The 16784-nt window shown below is 41.9% G+C and overlaps 1 protein-coding gene across 1 annotated transcript in view; it reads left to right on the forward strand.

Moving 5' to 3' along the window:
• The first annotated feature begins 2137 nt into the window (after positions 1-2137).
• LOC145410084 (uncharacterized) overlaps positions 2138-16784 on the forward strand; it is a 36418-nt gene continuing 21771 nt past the window's right edge. Inside the window, exons 1-8 of the mRNA XM_080280292.1 lie at positions 2138-2213; positions 8034-8144; positions 8614-8742; positions 8934-9153; positions 12604-12842; positions 14352-14474; positions 15275-15388; positions 16611-16784. The exon at positions 16611-16784 is cut by the window's right edge and continues 47 nt beyond it. Coding sequence (XP_080136418.1) covers positions 2138-2213; positions 8034-8144; positions 8614-8742; positions 8934-9153; positions 12604-12842; positions 14352-14474; positions 15275-15388; positions 16611-16784 — 1186 coding nt within the window. The remainder of the gene's footprint in view (positions 2214-8033; positions 8145-8613; positions 8743-8933; positions 9154-12603; positions 12843-14351; positions 14475-15274; positions 15389-16610) is intronic.

The following is a 16784-nucleotide window of genomic DNA, read 5'->3' on the forward strand; positions in this document are numbered from 1 at the left end:
TACTAGCTTTAGGGGTATAAGTCTGTTGAGTGTTGTAGGTAAGGTGTATGGTAGAGTGTTAATTATGAGAGTTCGAGAGGGTACAGAGGGAGTGATTGGTGCGGAGCAGTGTGGCTTTAGGAGAGGGAGGGGACGCGTGAATCAGGTGTTTGCTGTGAGACAAGTGTGTGAAAAGTATTTAGCGAAAGGCAAGGAAGTGTTTTGGGCATTTATGGATTTAGAGAAAGCATTTGATAGAATTGATAGGGAGGCTTTGTAGACTGTTTTAAGATTGTGTGGACTTGATGGTAGGTTACTAAAAGGGGTGAAAAGTTTTTATGTAAGTAGTAGAGCATGTGTAACAGTGGGAAGTGCTTTGAGTGACTGGTTTCCCGTGAGAGTGGGGCTGCGACAGGGATGTGTGATGTCGCCGTGGTTGTTTAATATTTACATGGATGGTGTTGTAAGGGAGGTGAATGCAAGAGTTTTAGGTGGAGGTCTGAGTCTGGTGAATGTTGATGGTGGAGAGTGGAATCTGAAGCAGCTGCTGTTTGCAGATGATACTGCACTGGTGGCTGATTCAGAGGAGAGATTGAGACAGTTGGTAGAGGAGTTTGGAAGGGTGTGTGAAAGGAGGAAATTGAAAGTAAATGAGAATAAGAGTAAAGTGATGAAGTGTACGAGGTTGGTAGATGGTAGGGGGATGAATATAGTTTTGAATGGCAAGTTGCTTGAGGAGGTAGAGTGTTTTAAATATCTAGGGTCACATATTGCTGTGGATGGAAGAATAGATGAAGAAGTGAAGTTTAGAATAAATGAAGTAGGAAAGCAGCTGGGAACGATGATGTCCTTTGCTTAGAATGGATGTAAAGAGAAGGCTGTATGAGGGAGTTGTGGTACCGACTGCATTATATGGGGCTGAAACATGGAATATGGGTGTAGCAGAGAGGAAAAGTTTGAATGTAATGGAGATGAGGTGTCTGAGGAGTATGTGTGGAGTGACGCGTATGGATCGAGTGCGGAATGATGAAGTGCGAAGGAGAACTGGAGTTGTTCGGGAGATGGCTGGTAGAGCTGAGCAGAGGGTGTTGCGATGGTTTGGGCATATGGAGAGAATGGATAATGAGCGATTGGTGAAAAAGATAACTAGATCTGATGCGAGAGGTGTAAGGCTGAGAGGAAGACCTCGAATAGGATGGATGGACAGTGTGAAGAGAGCACTGGATGCGAGAGGGATGCCTGTTGAGCAAGGAAGAGTGGCTGTGCATGACGGAAATAAATGGAGAGAAATTGTGAATGAATAAGTGATGACGCAGCCCTGAAGGGATATTCTCCTGCATTTGGTCTGATCAGCTAGTCAGGTCAGGTGCGGGTAAGGGGATGGGTCTGTTATGATGTGGCAGGGGTAAACCAGTTCTGCTGTCGGGCCCTGCTGCGGATGTCACTGATTGCATTGCGCAGTTGACCCTTGTGTGGTGTGGTGCAGTGAGGATCTGTCCCTTCTCCCCTTTGGGACTAAGATGCGAATGAATGTGTTTGAATGGATGAGTAAATGGGGAGTGTGTCGTCCTGTCTCTGCTACCTCCCTTTCCTTGAGGGAAGCAGCCTAGGAATATAGATAGATAGATAGTTAATATAGTTATATTGATACTGTAGCGACCTGTAGATAATTCTAGTGAAGTTCTAGAAACCATTATAGGTTTTCTAGGTATTTTTTATTGGCTCTTGGTATTTAGAGACATTCTGGTGGTGTCTGAGAGCAAGTTTAGCGGTCTTTTTCAATTTGAATCTGACCCTACAGTGGGCCTCAGAGCATCATTTCCCGATAGCATGATGTAGGGTTGATTTCCTGGTGCATCAGTCTCCTCGGCCGAATGGAGTTTCAGGTAGAGTAGATAAAAGAGACGCTGGATGATGTAAAAAGATCATGAAATAGCTAGGAAATATTTAAATCTCATTACTAGACGTTGGGGCATCCAAACGGGTCTAAATAACGGCAACATAGAGACACTAGAATGTCATCAGGTACACAGAACTTCGGATATAGCTAGAAATACCCTAAAAAATCTTACAAACATTCCAGAGTACCGACAAAAACATAGAAGGATATGATAAGTCCCTGAAATATAGCGTGGGATAGATGTTGTTTCTAAACCCGATGGCAAAAGCGATCAGTTGGCGCCTCTGGTTTAAGGATCCCCTCGCCTTCCTCGGGCTGGTGTGTGGGTGGCCAGGTTGGTGCTGTACATCCACTGTACATCCGCCCCTCTCCCGGTGATGACTCGAGATGCATGGAACCACTGTCTGACTCTCTTCTTCTTCATTTCTGCAACATTCACGTCCTTTCCTCTAACTTTGGCTCTGTTGAGCACCACCTCTCCTCCTCTAAACCTCACCTTCTTTTTCTAACGGAGACTCAGCTGTCTGAGGCAACTGACAGCAAACCCTTTTCTGTATCCTTCTACTTTCTCTATACTCATTTCAAAGCCAAAGGTGGCTGTTGTGTATATATACGAAACGACTTATCTTGCTCTCATGTTCCTGAACTCGATTCTTCTGAATTCTCTACACTCTGGCTTCGGCTTTCCTGTCATTCTCTGACTAAATATATCTGTGCTGTTTACTTATCCCCTAATTCTACTGACTATCAAAAATTCTTCGACTATCTTACTTCTACGATAGAACACATTCTATCCATTTCTCCTTTCTCTGAAATCTCCATTCTTGGAGATTTCAATGTTCACCACCACCTTTGGCTCTCCTCTCCTTTTACGGATCCACCTGGTGAGCAAGCCTACATCTTTTCTATCTTTAATGACCTAGAGCAGCTTGTACAGCACCCAACCCGTATCCCTGATCGCCTTGGAGAGAGCTCCAACATACTTGACCTCTTCCTCACAACTAATCCTTCTGCTTACTCTGTTAATCTTTTCTCTCCGTTGGGCTTCTCCGATCACAACCTTATTACCTTAACCTGTCCAATCACTCCGGTACGGCCTGTGGACCCTCCAGGGAAATGTCGTCTGTGGCATTTTGGAGCCGCGGACTGGGAGGCCGTTAGGCAGTACTTCTTTGATTTTCCCTTGAATGATTATTGCTTCCATGGCCGGGAGGCATCTGAGTGTGCCTTGCTCATTACGGAGGTTATTCTCTCGGGCATGGAAGCATACATTCCTTTCTCATATCCTTTGACTAACGCAAGAAAGCCTTCGTTTAATCACGCTTGTTCTAATGCTGTCCGCAACAAGGACAGGGCATACAAAAGGTATCAGAGCCAACCCACCCCTGAATCACATCATCTTTACGTTTCTGCCCGGAATCGTGCTAAGTCTGTTCTTCGCCCTACTAAAAATAATTTCATCCATACTAAATGCTCTCAACTCTCCAACTAGAATTCTTCCTGCTGCTTCTGGCACCTTGCCAAAAATCTTTCTAACAACTTTACCTCATTATCCTTCCCTCCTCTTTTCTACTCTGATGGTTCTGTAGCTATTTCTTCTACTGATAAAGCAGATCTCTTCGCACAGACTTTCTCCTCCAATTCCACCTTAGACGATTCTGGTGCTGTTCCTCCATCACTTCCCCCCTCTGACTTCCTCATGGCTGACATTAAAATTTCTTCAGCTGATGTATTTTCTGCTATCACTGGCCTCAGTACTAACAAGGCATATGGGCCTAATGGGGTCCCTCCTGTTGTTCTCAAGAACTGTGCTTCTGTGCTTACACCCTGCCTAGGCAAACTCTTTCGCCTTTGTCTGTCAACTTGTACCTTTCCTTCTTCCTGGAAGTTTGCTCTCATTCAGCCAGTCCCAAAGAAGGGTGACCACTCCCAACCCTCCAACTATCGTCCAATTGCTTTAACGTCCTGTATTTCAAAAGCTTTCGAGTCAATTATCAGTAGAAAAATTTTAAGGCATCTTTCCTATCACAACCTTCTTTCCGATCGTCAGTACGGGTTCCGTCAGGGACGCTCCACTGGCGATCTTCTCACCTACCTTTCAGACTCCTGGTCATCCTTCTTTCGGGACTTTGGCGAAAGCTTTGCCATTGCACTTGACATCTCAAAGGCTTTCGATCGAGTCTGGCATAAATTTTTAATTTCCAAACTGCCCTCCTACGGTTTCTATCCTTCTATCTGTGCCTCCATCGCTAGCTTCCTTTCTGGTCGTTCTATAGCCGCTGTTGTAGACGGCCATCGTTCTTCTCCTAGATCTATCAACAGTGGTGTTCCTCAGGGCTCTGTCCTATCACCAACTCTCTTCCCTTTATTCATCAATGATCTTCTAAGCTGTACATCTAACCCTATCCATTCATACACTGATGACTCCACCCTTCACCTTTCCATTCGGTTCCCGCAACGCCCATCTCAACAGTTACTTCAACAAACAAGGGATGAGGCTATGGCACACCTAATGTCTGACTTGGCTCGTATCTCTGACTGGGGTAAAAATAATATGGTTGTTTTTAATGCACCTAAGACTCAGTTCTTACACCTATCAACCCGACAAAACCTTCCACAGGTATACCCACTAATGTTTAATAATATTCAGCTTAATCCTGCATCATCCTTGAACATGCTTGGGGTTTCATTTACTCGGGACTTATCTTGGAAAGATCATATTACATCTCTTGTAAAATCTGCTTCCAAGAGATTGGGTGTGCTAAGCTGACTCCGCTCTTTCTTTACCTCTGCACAATTGTTGACTCTATACAGGGGTTTTATCCGCCCCTGTGTGGAGTACAACTCTCATGTGTGAGGAGGCTCCCCACATACAGCTCTTCTCAATAGGGTGGAGTCAAAGGCTTTTCGTCTCATTAACTCTCCTCCTCTTACTGACTCCCTTCAACCTCTGTCTCTTCGCCGCACTGTTGCATCTTTATCTCTTTTCTATCGCTACTTTAATGGTCACTGCTCCTCTGAACTGTCTGCTTGCATTCCTCCACCTCCACGACGGGCGCGTAGCACCCGTCTTGCAGCAAACTCTCATCCCTTTTCTGTCCAACTCTCTAATGCAAGAGTTAACCGTTACTCCCAGTCTTTCATTTATGCAACAGATCAGCTCTGGAACTGTCTCCCTCTGTCTGTATTTCCTGCTCCCTATGATCTCCAGTCTTTCAAACGCGGTGTGTCCAGGCATCTCAAAATCATTGGATCTTGAATTTGCCTCTCTATTGTATTACGTTTTTTTCTTGCAGGGAACTGTTACTGCGGGCTCATGGCCTTTGGTTCCTTCTTCCTCGCATAAAAAAAAAAAAAAACATTGTCCTGGACGTCGTGGTGGCGGTGCGCAAGTTCGTGTGGGCGCGGCTGAGCAACGATAACTTGGCGATTTTAAGTACGGCGGCAAGTGGGCAGGTGAGATTGTGAACTTACCTTTGACACAGTGACACTTTTTTCTTTTTTTCTTTTATTTTCTTTTTTTTTTTTTTTTTTGCCTCCTCGATTCACTGTTTTTTTTTTTTTTTTTTTTTTTTACTGCTTACGTGCAGTCAGTGTATCTAGCTTATACCTAAAATTTGAGGGATTAGATTCACCTTTCATCAACCTCTCAGACGCTAGAGTTCCTTCCTAACTTGACTTAAATCGTCTGAAATGGCGGAGAATATACTACAAAATAATTAAGTGATCATACTGAAGCGGTTAACCTGAGATCGGAAACGTGAAAAACAAACTCCTTTTTTTTTTTTTTTTTCTATCATTAGCGAAGTACAGTATATAATGGGAAATTAAGAAAGACTGACCCCTCTACCTGGTTGCTAATTGCGTTCCTTGATAGACAGATAGACAGATAGATGGACAGATAAGGATAGATGAAAAGACAGATAGATAGATAGATAGATGGATGGATAGAGTCGAGCACAAATCACATGATCTTGGAGAGGAAAAAAAATAGGCTTACATGAGACATCTTTAATCGTCGCCTTCAAGAGGAAATATAAAGTTCTGAGGATTCTTACAGAGATCTTGTGCTTGGGTGAGGATGTGCAGCTTCTGTGATCAGTGTTTGGAGTCTGTGCTTTCAGACAGAGTTATTGTTTTCATAAGAGACTCGTGATGCTTGGCGGGAACTCCTTAAAATTAGGAAATTAACCTTTGACCTTTGCGTACATTAGTCCAGGGCAGCAGGGAACGTAGAAACTTAGGCTGGACATTGAATTCTTGAGAGAGACATTTGAAAGTAACCAGTGCTTAATCCAGAGGCACAAAGCTGAAATCATAGAAGATACTTTTTTTGTAACTGTATCCACTCACAAAAGATATTATGCTCCGCCTAAGGATAGACTTGCAGTGAATGAAATGACAGTGATCACTTTGCATTCTGGTGTCAAAAGCGAGCTAGAGAGAAACTACATATCCATCAAGAAAATTTAGAATCGTCTGAGGAGTGGATAAGTATGGTAAAGGTGGATCCTATACCAAAACGCTGAAGTGCCATTGAGCGATGATGGAGAATATTTGGAAATAGTTGTGTTCCACGTCGATCTAGAAGCTACTCCGAAAATGCCTCCAGTCTGTTCATAAGACTGTGCCAAGAAAGAGAATTTTGAACAAGTGGAATGATTCACAGCCTAACATCATCCAAACTTATTGCGAGAAATAAAAAAATCTTCATTCTTTTTTTCTATACGAGAATGACAACACACAAATCCTTAGACTCAAAGCGAGAGAGGAAATGACCTGTGACGGCACAAAAGAACAACTTTCAGGGAGTATCCATGGTCTCAGCAGAAGTGTTTGGGAATGTTTGCTACGGAGAAGTGGGTTCGTTGCTTGGTGTACAGGACCTAGACACATACTCTTCAGTTAAGTCAGTTGAGATGCCTGATAGTAGAATCCTGATCAACATCAGCCAAATTCCGGGACGAATCAGTAAATCTTCCATCTCCAGGTGACATCGCAAGAGGTAACGAGGGAATCATGCATCTGATAATTGAAGACCAAACTCCCGCCATGTCGAGGTACGCTAGTAGATGTGAATCCACATTTCACCGTTAAAATTCTTTCTTCACCATTCAGTGCAAGCCCCTGCACTCTCATCACTCTAAGCTTTAGATTAGTCATGTGATAGATTCAGTCACACTCTTGTAGTGTAGCTTCACACCAGTTTTCTGTTGAGCCAGTCGTGTTGTGGTACAACTTTATTTTATTTTAATAAGGCTGGATTCCAGTCCATGTTGGTCATATCTTATATATCCAAGTTGATGTCCTTGCCTGCAACCTCCCTCTCCCTCTTATTCGTATTCTTGTGTTCAAAGCAGCTGTCCAGAGATTCCTTCAGGAGGTGGGCATACTGATGCTGAACGTCCTACCAGCGTCACCATCCATCACTATGATAGGTAACGTGGAGTGAAATATACCTACAACAATCACCCACCCTCATCCTAGGATGTAATGTGGCCGTCCCTCGCATTTGCCTGTGGTACTCAAGGCCTAATGAGAATACTCAGTAGACTTTGGGCTGCTGACAAGCCCTGCAAGACGTGTGGTGCTAACGCTCCCACGGCTGCCTCATTCTCCTATCATATCTTCACTAGCTCTCGGGTCCATGTAGACTCGACCCTCTTTTGGTGCACTCTCTCTCGACCTCGAACTCAGGAGAACAGCATTGTAATGAAGCTAGGTCAAAAGGTTGTATTCTTCTTTATACTGATGAGCATATTAATGTTTACTAACCTTCACTGATATTCTCCTGATGTATTTAAACTGCTGTAGCGTGATGATATGTCTTTCCCTTTTGTGGCAGTGTACTGCCATTTTTCAAACTGTTGTGTGTGATTAGTGGTGACGAGGTTTCGTAGCACTTCTTCCTTTACGATTTACTCTACATATGCGCTGTGTTTTCTCGTCAGTTGTCGATGCATATAATTCAGATAAAAGCCACACAAGTGACACGCAAGATAATAATTAAGGAACAATATGTTAAATAAAAGGCTAAGGAAATGGAGCTACGAAGCCTCGTCAGGGGAGAAAATGAAAAGGTGTAATATGCAAAGTAAATCGCTAAGGAAGAGGTGCAAAGAAGCCTCCTATGCCCTATTCGGTGTGTGTACAGTGGTGACGGGGTGCACGGACGGCATCAGGAAGGAATACGCTAGGCAGCTGGCCAGGCGAGGCATGAACATCTTCTTCATCGCTCGCAACATCAACAGACTCTACAACGTCAGTTAGCTCATTAGTGAGTAGCTATTTGTGTGTGTGTGTGTGTGTGTGTGTGTGTGTGTGTGTGTGTGTTGTGTGTTTGTGTGTGCTATATCCCTAAGACGGCTCCCCAAAAGCAGTTACCTACTTATGGTCATCGGGTCTGCTCGTCCAGACAGACCAAGGTTAAGCAACAAGAAAAACTTGATTGGGTGAATCTCACAGCACCTGTAGCTATGAAATGAGTATTCTACCAAGCAGTGCATTGTTAGCTGGGTAAACAAGGAAGTGTTTTCACAAAGTCAACTGGTAATAAAGCATGAGACCTAAATCATCAGCCATGGCGAAAGATCAAATGGAACTTAATTTGAATAGAATATCTTTTTAGCTAAACTGAAAGCTATTAATGCCTCTCTTCCAATGGCGTAGTAAGACGAAGCCCCATCAACCTTTCCCTGGATCCTCATCTGCTCTGACATGTTATTTTCCACTAGAGGAACAGTCGCCAGGTGTGGAGACTGAGATTTTACAGGTGGACTTCAGCCACGGCAGAGACGTGTACCCGAAGATCGCTGCCCACCTTACGGGGAAAGATATTGGCATTCTGGATAACTATTTCTACTGTAATGCAGTCTACTGAATTCTAACATTAGTAACACACTGTTTTGTTTGTATTTTATACCAACATTCATAGTTTTATTTCTGGTCGGTTATACTTAGTCTTTCAATTGCAGACTTTCCTTACAACTCACTCATTACTTCAAGGCCTCACACTGGCATCCATAGCCACCAATATTACTCTCTTCTGTTGCAGTGAACAGTGTCGGTGTTGTTCTTTATCCACCCAAAAACTTCATGGATGCGAGTAAAGAGGATATATTGAATCACGACAATATCAATGTGGCGTCGGCGGTGGCCATGACACGGCTGGTGTTGGCCAAGATGGTGGCCAGGGGGCAGGGGTCCATATCAACATTGCCTTCGTTACCTCTTCCTGTCCAGGGCCGTATCTTGGAATCTGTTCCGCGTCCAAGGTGGGGTCAAGAAGACAATTCAGCTTTTCTTATACTGCTCCGCTCATTTATGCAACATGCAACACAAACTAGGAATATCAGTAGGATTTAGTTGCAAAATGTAACGTAAAAGGACAGTATCTACAAGCTGTGTTTATAACTGTTTCATCTTTCGTTTATATTTTTTTTTTCTCTTTAGGTGTTCGTGGACTTTTTCTCCGAGTCCTTGTCCGTGGAATGTAGAGGTACTGGCATCACCGTGCGGACCATCAGGCCGTCATACATCTCAACTAACATGACCAACTTCTCTCACTACACATCCAAAACCAGAGGGTCATCATCTAATCCTCTCTTCGTTACTCGTATGTAGTATGGATCATTCTCTGCTAATAAATTATATTAATCAATAATACTCACGCAGGAAAATATTGAAAGCCATCCTGAATGTATTAAAAAAAAAAAAAGGGGGAAGAAATCGGCGAATTAAAGGTGGGTTCAGTAAACAGTTTAAATGAAACGTTTGAGTCCACTAACGTTCTCAGCTGAAAATATTTGCCGTCTTTTGGCATAACATTATATCCAATCTTTTGAAGAGTCTCATAAAGTTGTTAGGTTCCAGACTTGTTTTTAAAGAAAGATGTGCAATTGCAAAATAATAGTGAATGAATAAAAAGATACACGAGAGTGACATATATGTAAAATATTAGGATGAAATCTTGACTCAGCTTATGCTAAAAGAAATATCGTCATCAGAGATCAGTCCTGCAGGTGTTACTTATTTCAAAAACAAATATTTAAAATGCAAGTTTTCGTTGACGATGCTGACGGCCCTCCAGATGTTACATATATAGTTAGAAAGATAAATAGATAGATAGATAGATAGACTGACAGATATACATGAATAGCGGGTGCTTGGTGATGATACTGATGCCCCTCTAGATGGTCCCTTCTCACAGTGATTATTCTAAGATAAAAGACGGAAAGAAAGCTTTAAGTTGATGTATTAACTCGGGGACACAGGGTTGTTGTAGTATGAGATGGTGGGATTCTTTGGACTAGTTGATATTCTGGCATGAGGGAGAGATAATTTGTGCCTCTGAACTCATAACTATCATCACCTTTCATTTAACCACAGCTTCTGAATTTAAGTTGTGAGAGTGGCCCAGATCCCTCAGATGAAAACATAGAGCTGTAGAGTTTGATGTCCCCCACATACTTGCAAGTTCCATCCACCTAGCCGTTTGTGTCCAGTGCCCTGCCCACCCTTGACCACGCTGGACGTACCACCGGTTTCTGGCCACACGGCATCCTGGTAACTTTCTGTACTCTTTTCACTTTATCTTGGCCTAAAATTGTCATCTCTCAATCTTGAATGCTGAGTTGTAGCAATAGATTAGCACTAGAATGTGATTCTAGTCACGAAGAAGTCTTGTGGAAAGGATACAGAGCACTAGTATTGCCTTTTACTGTCACTGAGTAAAATAAGCTGAAAATGGGCGAAAATCTGTACCATGTTAAGGTAAACGAAAAACAGCGTAATATATGCAGATGGATAAAGCAACCAAATTCTTAGTGTTTTCCGTAAGCACACCACTAAATATGATTGCAATGTATTCTTACCTTTTCCGTATAATTGTATGTATATAACACACGATTTAGAAAGTGTCAATGAAGACAGATAATACTCTTCTTTAGGCATTTGTCGTGAACTATCTCTTCCAACGATGGCTACGATGTGGATGGCGGACTTGTGGCATTGCGTCATACTGAAGAAGTGCAACAAGCAGCAGTAGCACTCTGATACCTCTGTTATCTACCGAAGAAGAGCAACGAGCAGCAGTAGCACTCTGTTACCTCTGTTATCTACCGAAGAAGAGCAACGAGCAGCAGTAGCACGCTGTTACCTCTGCTATCTACTGAAGAAGAACAACAAGCAACAGTAGCACTCTGTCACCACTACTACCTACTGAAAAAGGGCGACAAGCAAAAGCAGCACCTATTACCTCTACTACATGCTGAAAAAGAGCAACAAACAGCAACAGCACTGTCATCAAAATTACTGCTTATTGTTCTAGTTACTGTTAATGTTTTTGTTGTTGTTTTTGCTGCTGCTTTTTATATTGTGGCCACAGGCTCCTTTGAACGTGAACCCGGTGGACTGCAGGCTAAAGTTACCCTTCCCCTGCGGTCCACTACATCTCTTATCGGGAGACACGGATGGGATCTTCATATAACCGAACTGAATTTTCATATCTAAGGTGAATCTTAAATTGATTTTTTATTTTTTACACAACAGTTATTCGAGACAATTATTCGTGTTTGCAACAAAAATCACTTTTTACTGTAAGTACAATTTTTTTTTTTCCTATACGCTTATTACATTAACTTGGCCAAATTTTCCTCATTTTCTTTCTGCTTGTTTCGCTTGATTTGAGAGAAGAGCGGAAGATATTAGGCTACCATGGCTTTTCATCCATTTTCACAGAGTTTCTTCGTGACTGGCATCATACAGTATTCTAGTGCTAATCTCTTTTTACAGCTGACCATTTAAGATGGATAGATATCAGTTTTAGGCCAAGTTATAGTAAGATAAGTATAGTTAGTTTTTATATATGGTGTAACTTTTTTTCTTTGCATCCTAAATACAGATTTCATTGTAATTACTTTCTCACTCCCACACAAAATACAGCATTATTTTCAATAGGCTTCTTTTTTATGTCCATCAGTTTTAACATTTTTTATGTTGTGCCTATTTGCAATCAGATAAAAAATGGTTGGTTGTGCCATAGGGTAAAAGATAACATTGTGTGTGTGTGTGTGTGTGTGTGTGTGTGTGTGTGTGTGTGTGTGTGTGTGTGTGTGTGTGAGGGACTGGGTGGCTGGATGTGTGCCAACATCAATGCATTAATGTGTTTCTCAAGGTTTGGGGGTTCATAAGATTCAGTTTATGCATTTGACGCTGTTTAATAACATGCCTATCCTTTGTTGCTAATATTTTATTATTTTTGTGTCCTAAATATTTGATTATTTTCTAGCACAGTTTTAGTCCACTATCATAATTGTTAGCGCACCCTGCTAAAAACTATTATCTATCATAGTTCATAGTTTTATTTTTTTATTTTTTTTAAAGGGGTCGATTTTCTTACCCCGTTAGAAGAAGCCATGTCTGACTCTCTGGCTAATTATCAGAAACAGGAATAATATGAGTTTCAATTCCCTTTGTAGCTGTAGTAAGATAGACATATAAAGTGACGCAGTGATTTATACAAGTGTGTGTGTGTGTGTGTGTGTGTGTGTGTGTGTGTGTGTGTGTGTGTGTGTGTACACAGAGAGATACATAAGTACATAGGTAGAATCATATAAACTACCAAATCACACATATATGTAAGAAGTGTGTGGAGAAAGATCAAGTTACAGCTCAGATAAGCTCATGATTGTTGTGGGCGGTCCTTCTTGCCTTGTCATGCTTAGATGCAAGGATATTGCGTCAGTCACTGAGTGCACAGACTGGTGGACGGTCAGTTGTGGTGCAGCGTCAGTGTCCTCGGCAAGTATGGAGCTTCAAGATGTTCTCACCTTCCTTGGGCTGGTGTGGGTGGCCAGGTGGGTGCTGTACATCGTGCTGGACGTCGTGGCGGCGCTGCGAAAGTTTGTGTTGGCGCGGCTGAGCAACGACAACTTGCCTATCAAGTATGGTGGCAAATGGGCAGGTGGGTCCTGCTCAGCATGTAATAATAATAATAATAATAATAATAATAAGATTGGATGATGGATGGATGGATGGATAACTAGGATATGGAAATAGCCATTGGCAATTTCAGTAACTCACCACCTGACAAGTTATGGCTGGAATTGGTGATTTCAACGCCCTTTATATGGTGAGCACTTCGAAGTGAACAGCTGGTGTAGTTGGGCCTTCCTAGAAGAGTAAGAAACGCATTGGGTGAAAGAGAGAACAACAAAATCCTCTCATAGCAAAAATGGCGGAGCCCAAACTACTATCGATGAACCTCCGGAGATTCTCAGAAACTACTTGCCTAAATGGGCCCAGAGTCTTTTCAGACCTGCTCCCCGATCTTGGCTATTTCCACAAACATTTCAAGTCTGTACCTTTAGCAGTTTCTGAAAATCCACGAATACATTATTTTTAAGGGATTATGAATGTAACAGAAAAACAAGTACTGGGAACTGGATGATACTGAGTCATATATAGCCACTACCTAGGGGACTCAGATGGACAAGTATGATGGCCATAGCTTTGAAATTGAGCGAATACGAGCAATTTACCTCTTCGTAAGGAATGATAATAATGACAATAACAATAATAACAACAACAAGAACAACAACAACAACAATGATAATAATAATAATAATAATAATAATAACAATTATACTATTGACAAGAACAATATAACTCATAATAACAATTATACTATTGACAAGATCAATATAACTCAATGCTGCTGTGATCAGTTATAAGTAAAATTGAAGAATATACTAAAACACTGTGCCATATAAAGTCGATATGATGAATTACGTCATCCGAACATGCAACACTTAACCTTTATGCAGAAAGAAAGAATCAGTAAAATTTTCCATTTTTCCAATGAAAAGGAATTGCGTTTTAAAGACTGAGTTCGTAAGCAGGCCGAAGAATTCTAGAATAACCGTTATCCTTCAATTTGATAGTGTGTAGTCGAACAGGTGCTGCGTGTCGGGAAAGCGAGAGAGAGAGAGAGAGAGAGAGAGAGAGAGAGAGATGAAGGAAGACGATAAAAGAAGTTACTAGGTCTACTCTGTTCATTTAAGCTTTTTTTTTTTTGGCATTTTATCTTAGTCACTCATTTGCCCTTTCTACACTGTGAAGTCTTTCCATCAGAACACAGAGGCATGCAGTTTCCTAGCAGGACAATTGTTACATTTAATTTGCTGATGTGAGGTGGGATTCACGTAACACAGACCACACATTGCAAAAAGGAACGAGACCTGCTTACTCTCATGACAGCAATGGAAGGGAATGAGCCAGTCACTCTCTCCTCGACCCTTTCTCAACACCAAGTTTCACTGTGATAGGGGGAAACAGAATAGTGTTTATTTGTTGTAAAGCCTTTAGTGTGTGTATGACCTCTAATTACTTCTACACATATGATGAGAACTTGAAAATGCTTATCAATATGTCGTTAGTACCTTATTCCTTACATTACTCTTTGTATGTACAGTGGTGACGGGGTGCACGGACGGCATCGGGAAGGAGTACGCGAGGCAGCTGGCACAACGGGGCATGAATATCCTCCTTATCGCTCGCAACAAAGACAAACTGAACAACGTCAAACAGCTTATCAGTGAGTGTGTGTGTGTGTGTGTGTGTGTGTGTGTGTGTGTGTGTGTGTGTAACACCCACAAACTGAACAACGTCAAACAGCTTATTTGTAAGTGTGTGTGTGTGTGTGTGTGTGTGTGTGTGTGTGTGTGTGTGTGTGTAACATCCACAAACTCAATAGTGCGAAGCAACTCATCAATAGGTCCTGAAATATTCTCTGCTTGACTGAATAACTAACAGAAAATGCTGAAAATAATGTATGTTACACTATCTTTTCTGCTCCTATAGTCCTGGCGCGCGACTCTGAGGTTATTATCGTACCCTGGCAACCTGGCTTTCAAGCGTGCGTCTGATTTCGTGTATAACATGGGACACAAGTGATTCGTGTATATATGTTCGTGTATAATAATATTCATGTACAGTATATTATATCCGTGCATAATGATATGATTCATGTAGAATGTGATAAGAACTCGGACGCACTTTTGAATGGATGGTTGCCAGGGTACGATAATGACAACCTCAGACACGTGTGGCGCGACTATAGTTACAGGATTTCCAGTGGCTTTCAGTGTATGTGACTGGCAGTAAGTTCATTAAGCTTTATATCGTATTTTCTTGCTAAAACAAACGCGCGCGCGCACACACACACACACACACACACACACACACACACACACACACACACACACACACACACACACACACACACACTTACATACACACACACAGTGTGTCACGTACAAAAAAAAGTCTACACTGTATGAAAACCCGAGTAAATAGCGAAGATTTTTATTTTGAAATATTTCACCACTTCACCAGGGGAAGAGTGGCCAGGTGTGGAGACGGAGATTGTACAGGTGGACTTCAGCCACGGCAGAGTTATTTACCAGGATATCGCCCGCCACGTGGAGGGCAAGAACATCGGCATCCTGGGTGAGGCCAAGGACTTGTTGGCAAAGGAGAATTCGTAGTGTTTGAGCGCCTGTTCCTTAGCGATTTTTGTTCCATATTCCATCTTGCTGTTTTCTTGTATATAATGTATCTGTCTTTCATTTCGACTTGGATCACTACCAATAGTAAGAGACTTTTAAAAGTACAATGTGTAAATTAATCGCTGGGGAAATGGCGCTGCGACATCTCTGAAGAAAACTACAAATTTTTTTAAAACACCCTACACTATCAAACATAAACATTATCCTGTGTCACCCTTTGCTTTATCCTTTTCACTCCAAGAAGCATTTTTTCCCACCTTCAAGCGGTTTTATGCAGTTTGGGGAAAGACATGGGGTTATGAAGGGGTTAACTGAGATTGCTGATAACCCGTCCCCATAAACGGTCTGAGGGCAGCAAGAATGAAATGAAAAAATTAGGTAATCCGGTTTAAGAGAGTTGACACACAAACAGACGTACATTCATTACCTTCAGTAAAACCGCTCCTTCTTGCCAGTAACCTCAAATTCACATACACGTCACCCATTTCTTCCTTACTTCCTTGTTTCACTATTCTCTACCCCGTCTTCGTTAGCTAGCATTCCAATGAAACATTTTCTGCATTTTTTTTTTTTTACATATTTTTTTGAGCTCATTTCTTCCTAATTCATTAACGTTGTTTGTTTTTCTGTCTTTTGTTTAATTTATTTACTGCATCTTATTTTTTTTTTTTTACTTTTTGAGTTTATATTCTTTCGCTTTCAGCAACCTCTTAAATCTTTTTCGCCTAGAATCCGTTCAACTTCCTTTTATATAATAACATCACGTGATCAGAGAATCCTTTCGTGACTTTAGAGATAGTAAAAGACACAGACACAGACACACACACACACACACACACACACACACACACACACACACACACACACACACACACACGTGCTTCTCTTAACAAATGCATAATCAATTCCACTTTTTTCAAAGCTCAATATCCCCTCACTATGGCACTAATAGCTACGAATAAATTGCATATATAAAATACGAATTACTTATTAACAACTTATTTCCCTTTCACCGTCTCTCCCCGCCTTATGAACAACATTGGGATGGTGTTCGTTTCTCCCAAGAAGTTCGTGGTAAGATGGAAAAAAATCACAAAGAATGAGACGGTACAAAGCCTCCCATGTCACCTAGAAACATATCACACTGTTCCTTGCCTCCCCAGTGAACAACGTTGGGATGGTTTCCGTTCCTCCCAAGAAGTTTGTGGAGTTCAGGGAGGATGAGGCGTGGAGCCACATCAACGTCAACGTGGCGTCCGTGGTGGCCATGACGCAGCTGGTGTTGCCCGGCATGCTGGCCAGAGGACGCGGCGCCATCATCAATGTCGCCTCATTAG

The sequence above is a fragment of the Coenobita brevimanus genome, chromosome 84, assembly GCF_032717465.1.
Source record: "Coenobita brevimanus isolate Jiangsu-jjx chromosome 84, ASM3271746v2, whole genome shotgun sequence".
Taxonomy (NCBI): Eukaryota; Metazoa; Arthropoda; class Malacostraca; order Decapoda; family Coenobitidae; genus Coenobita; species Coenobita brevimanus.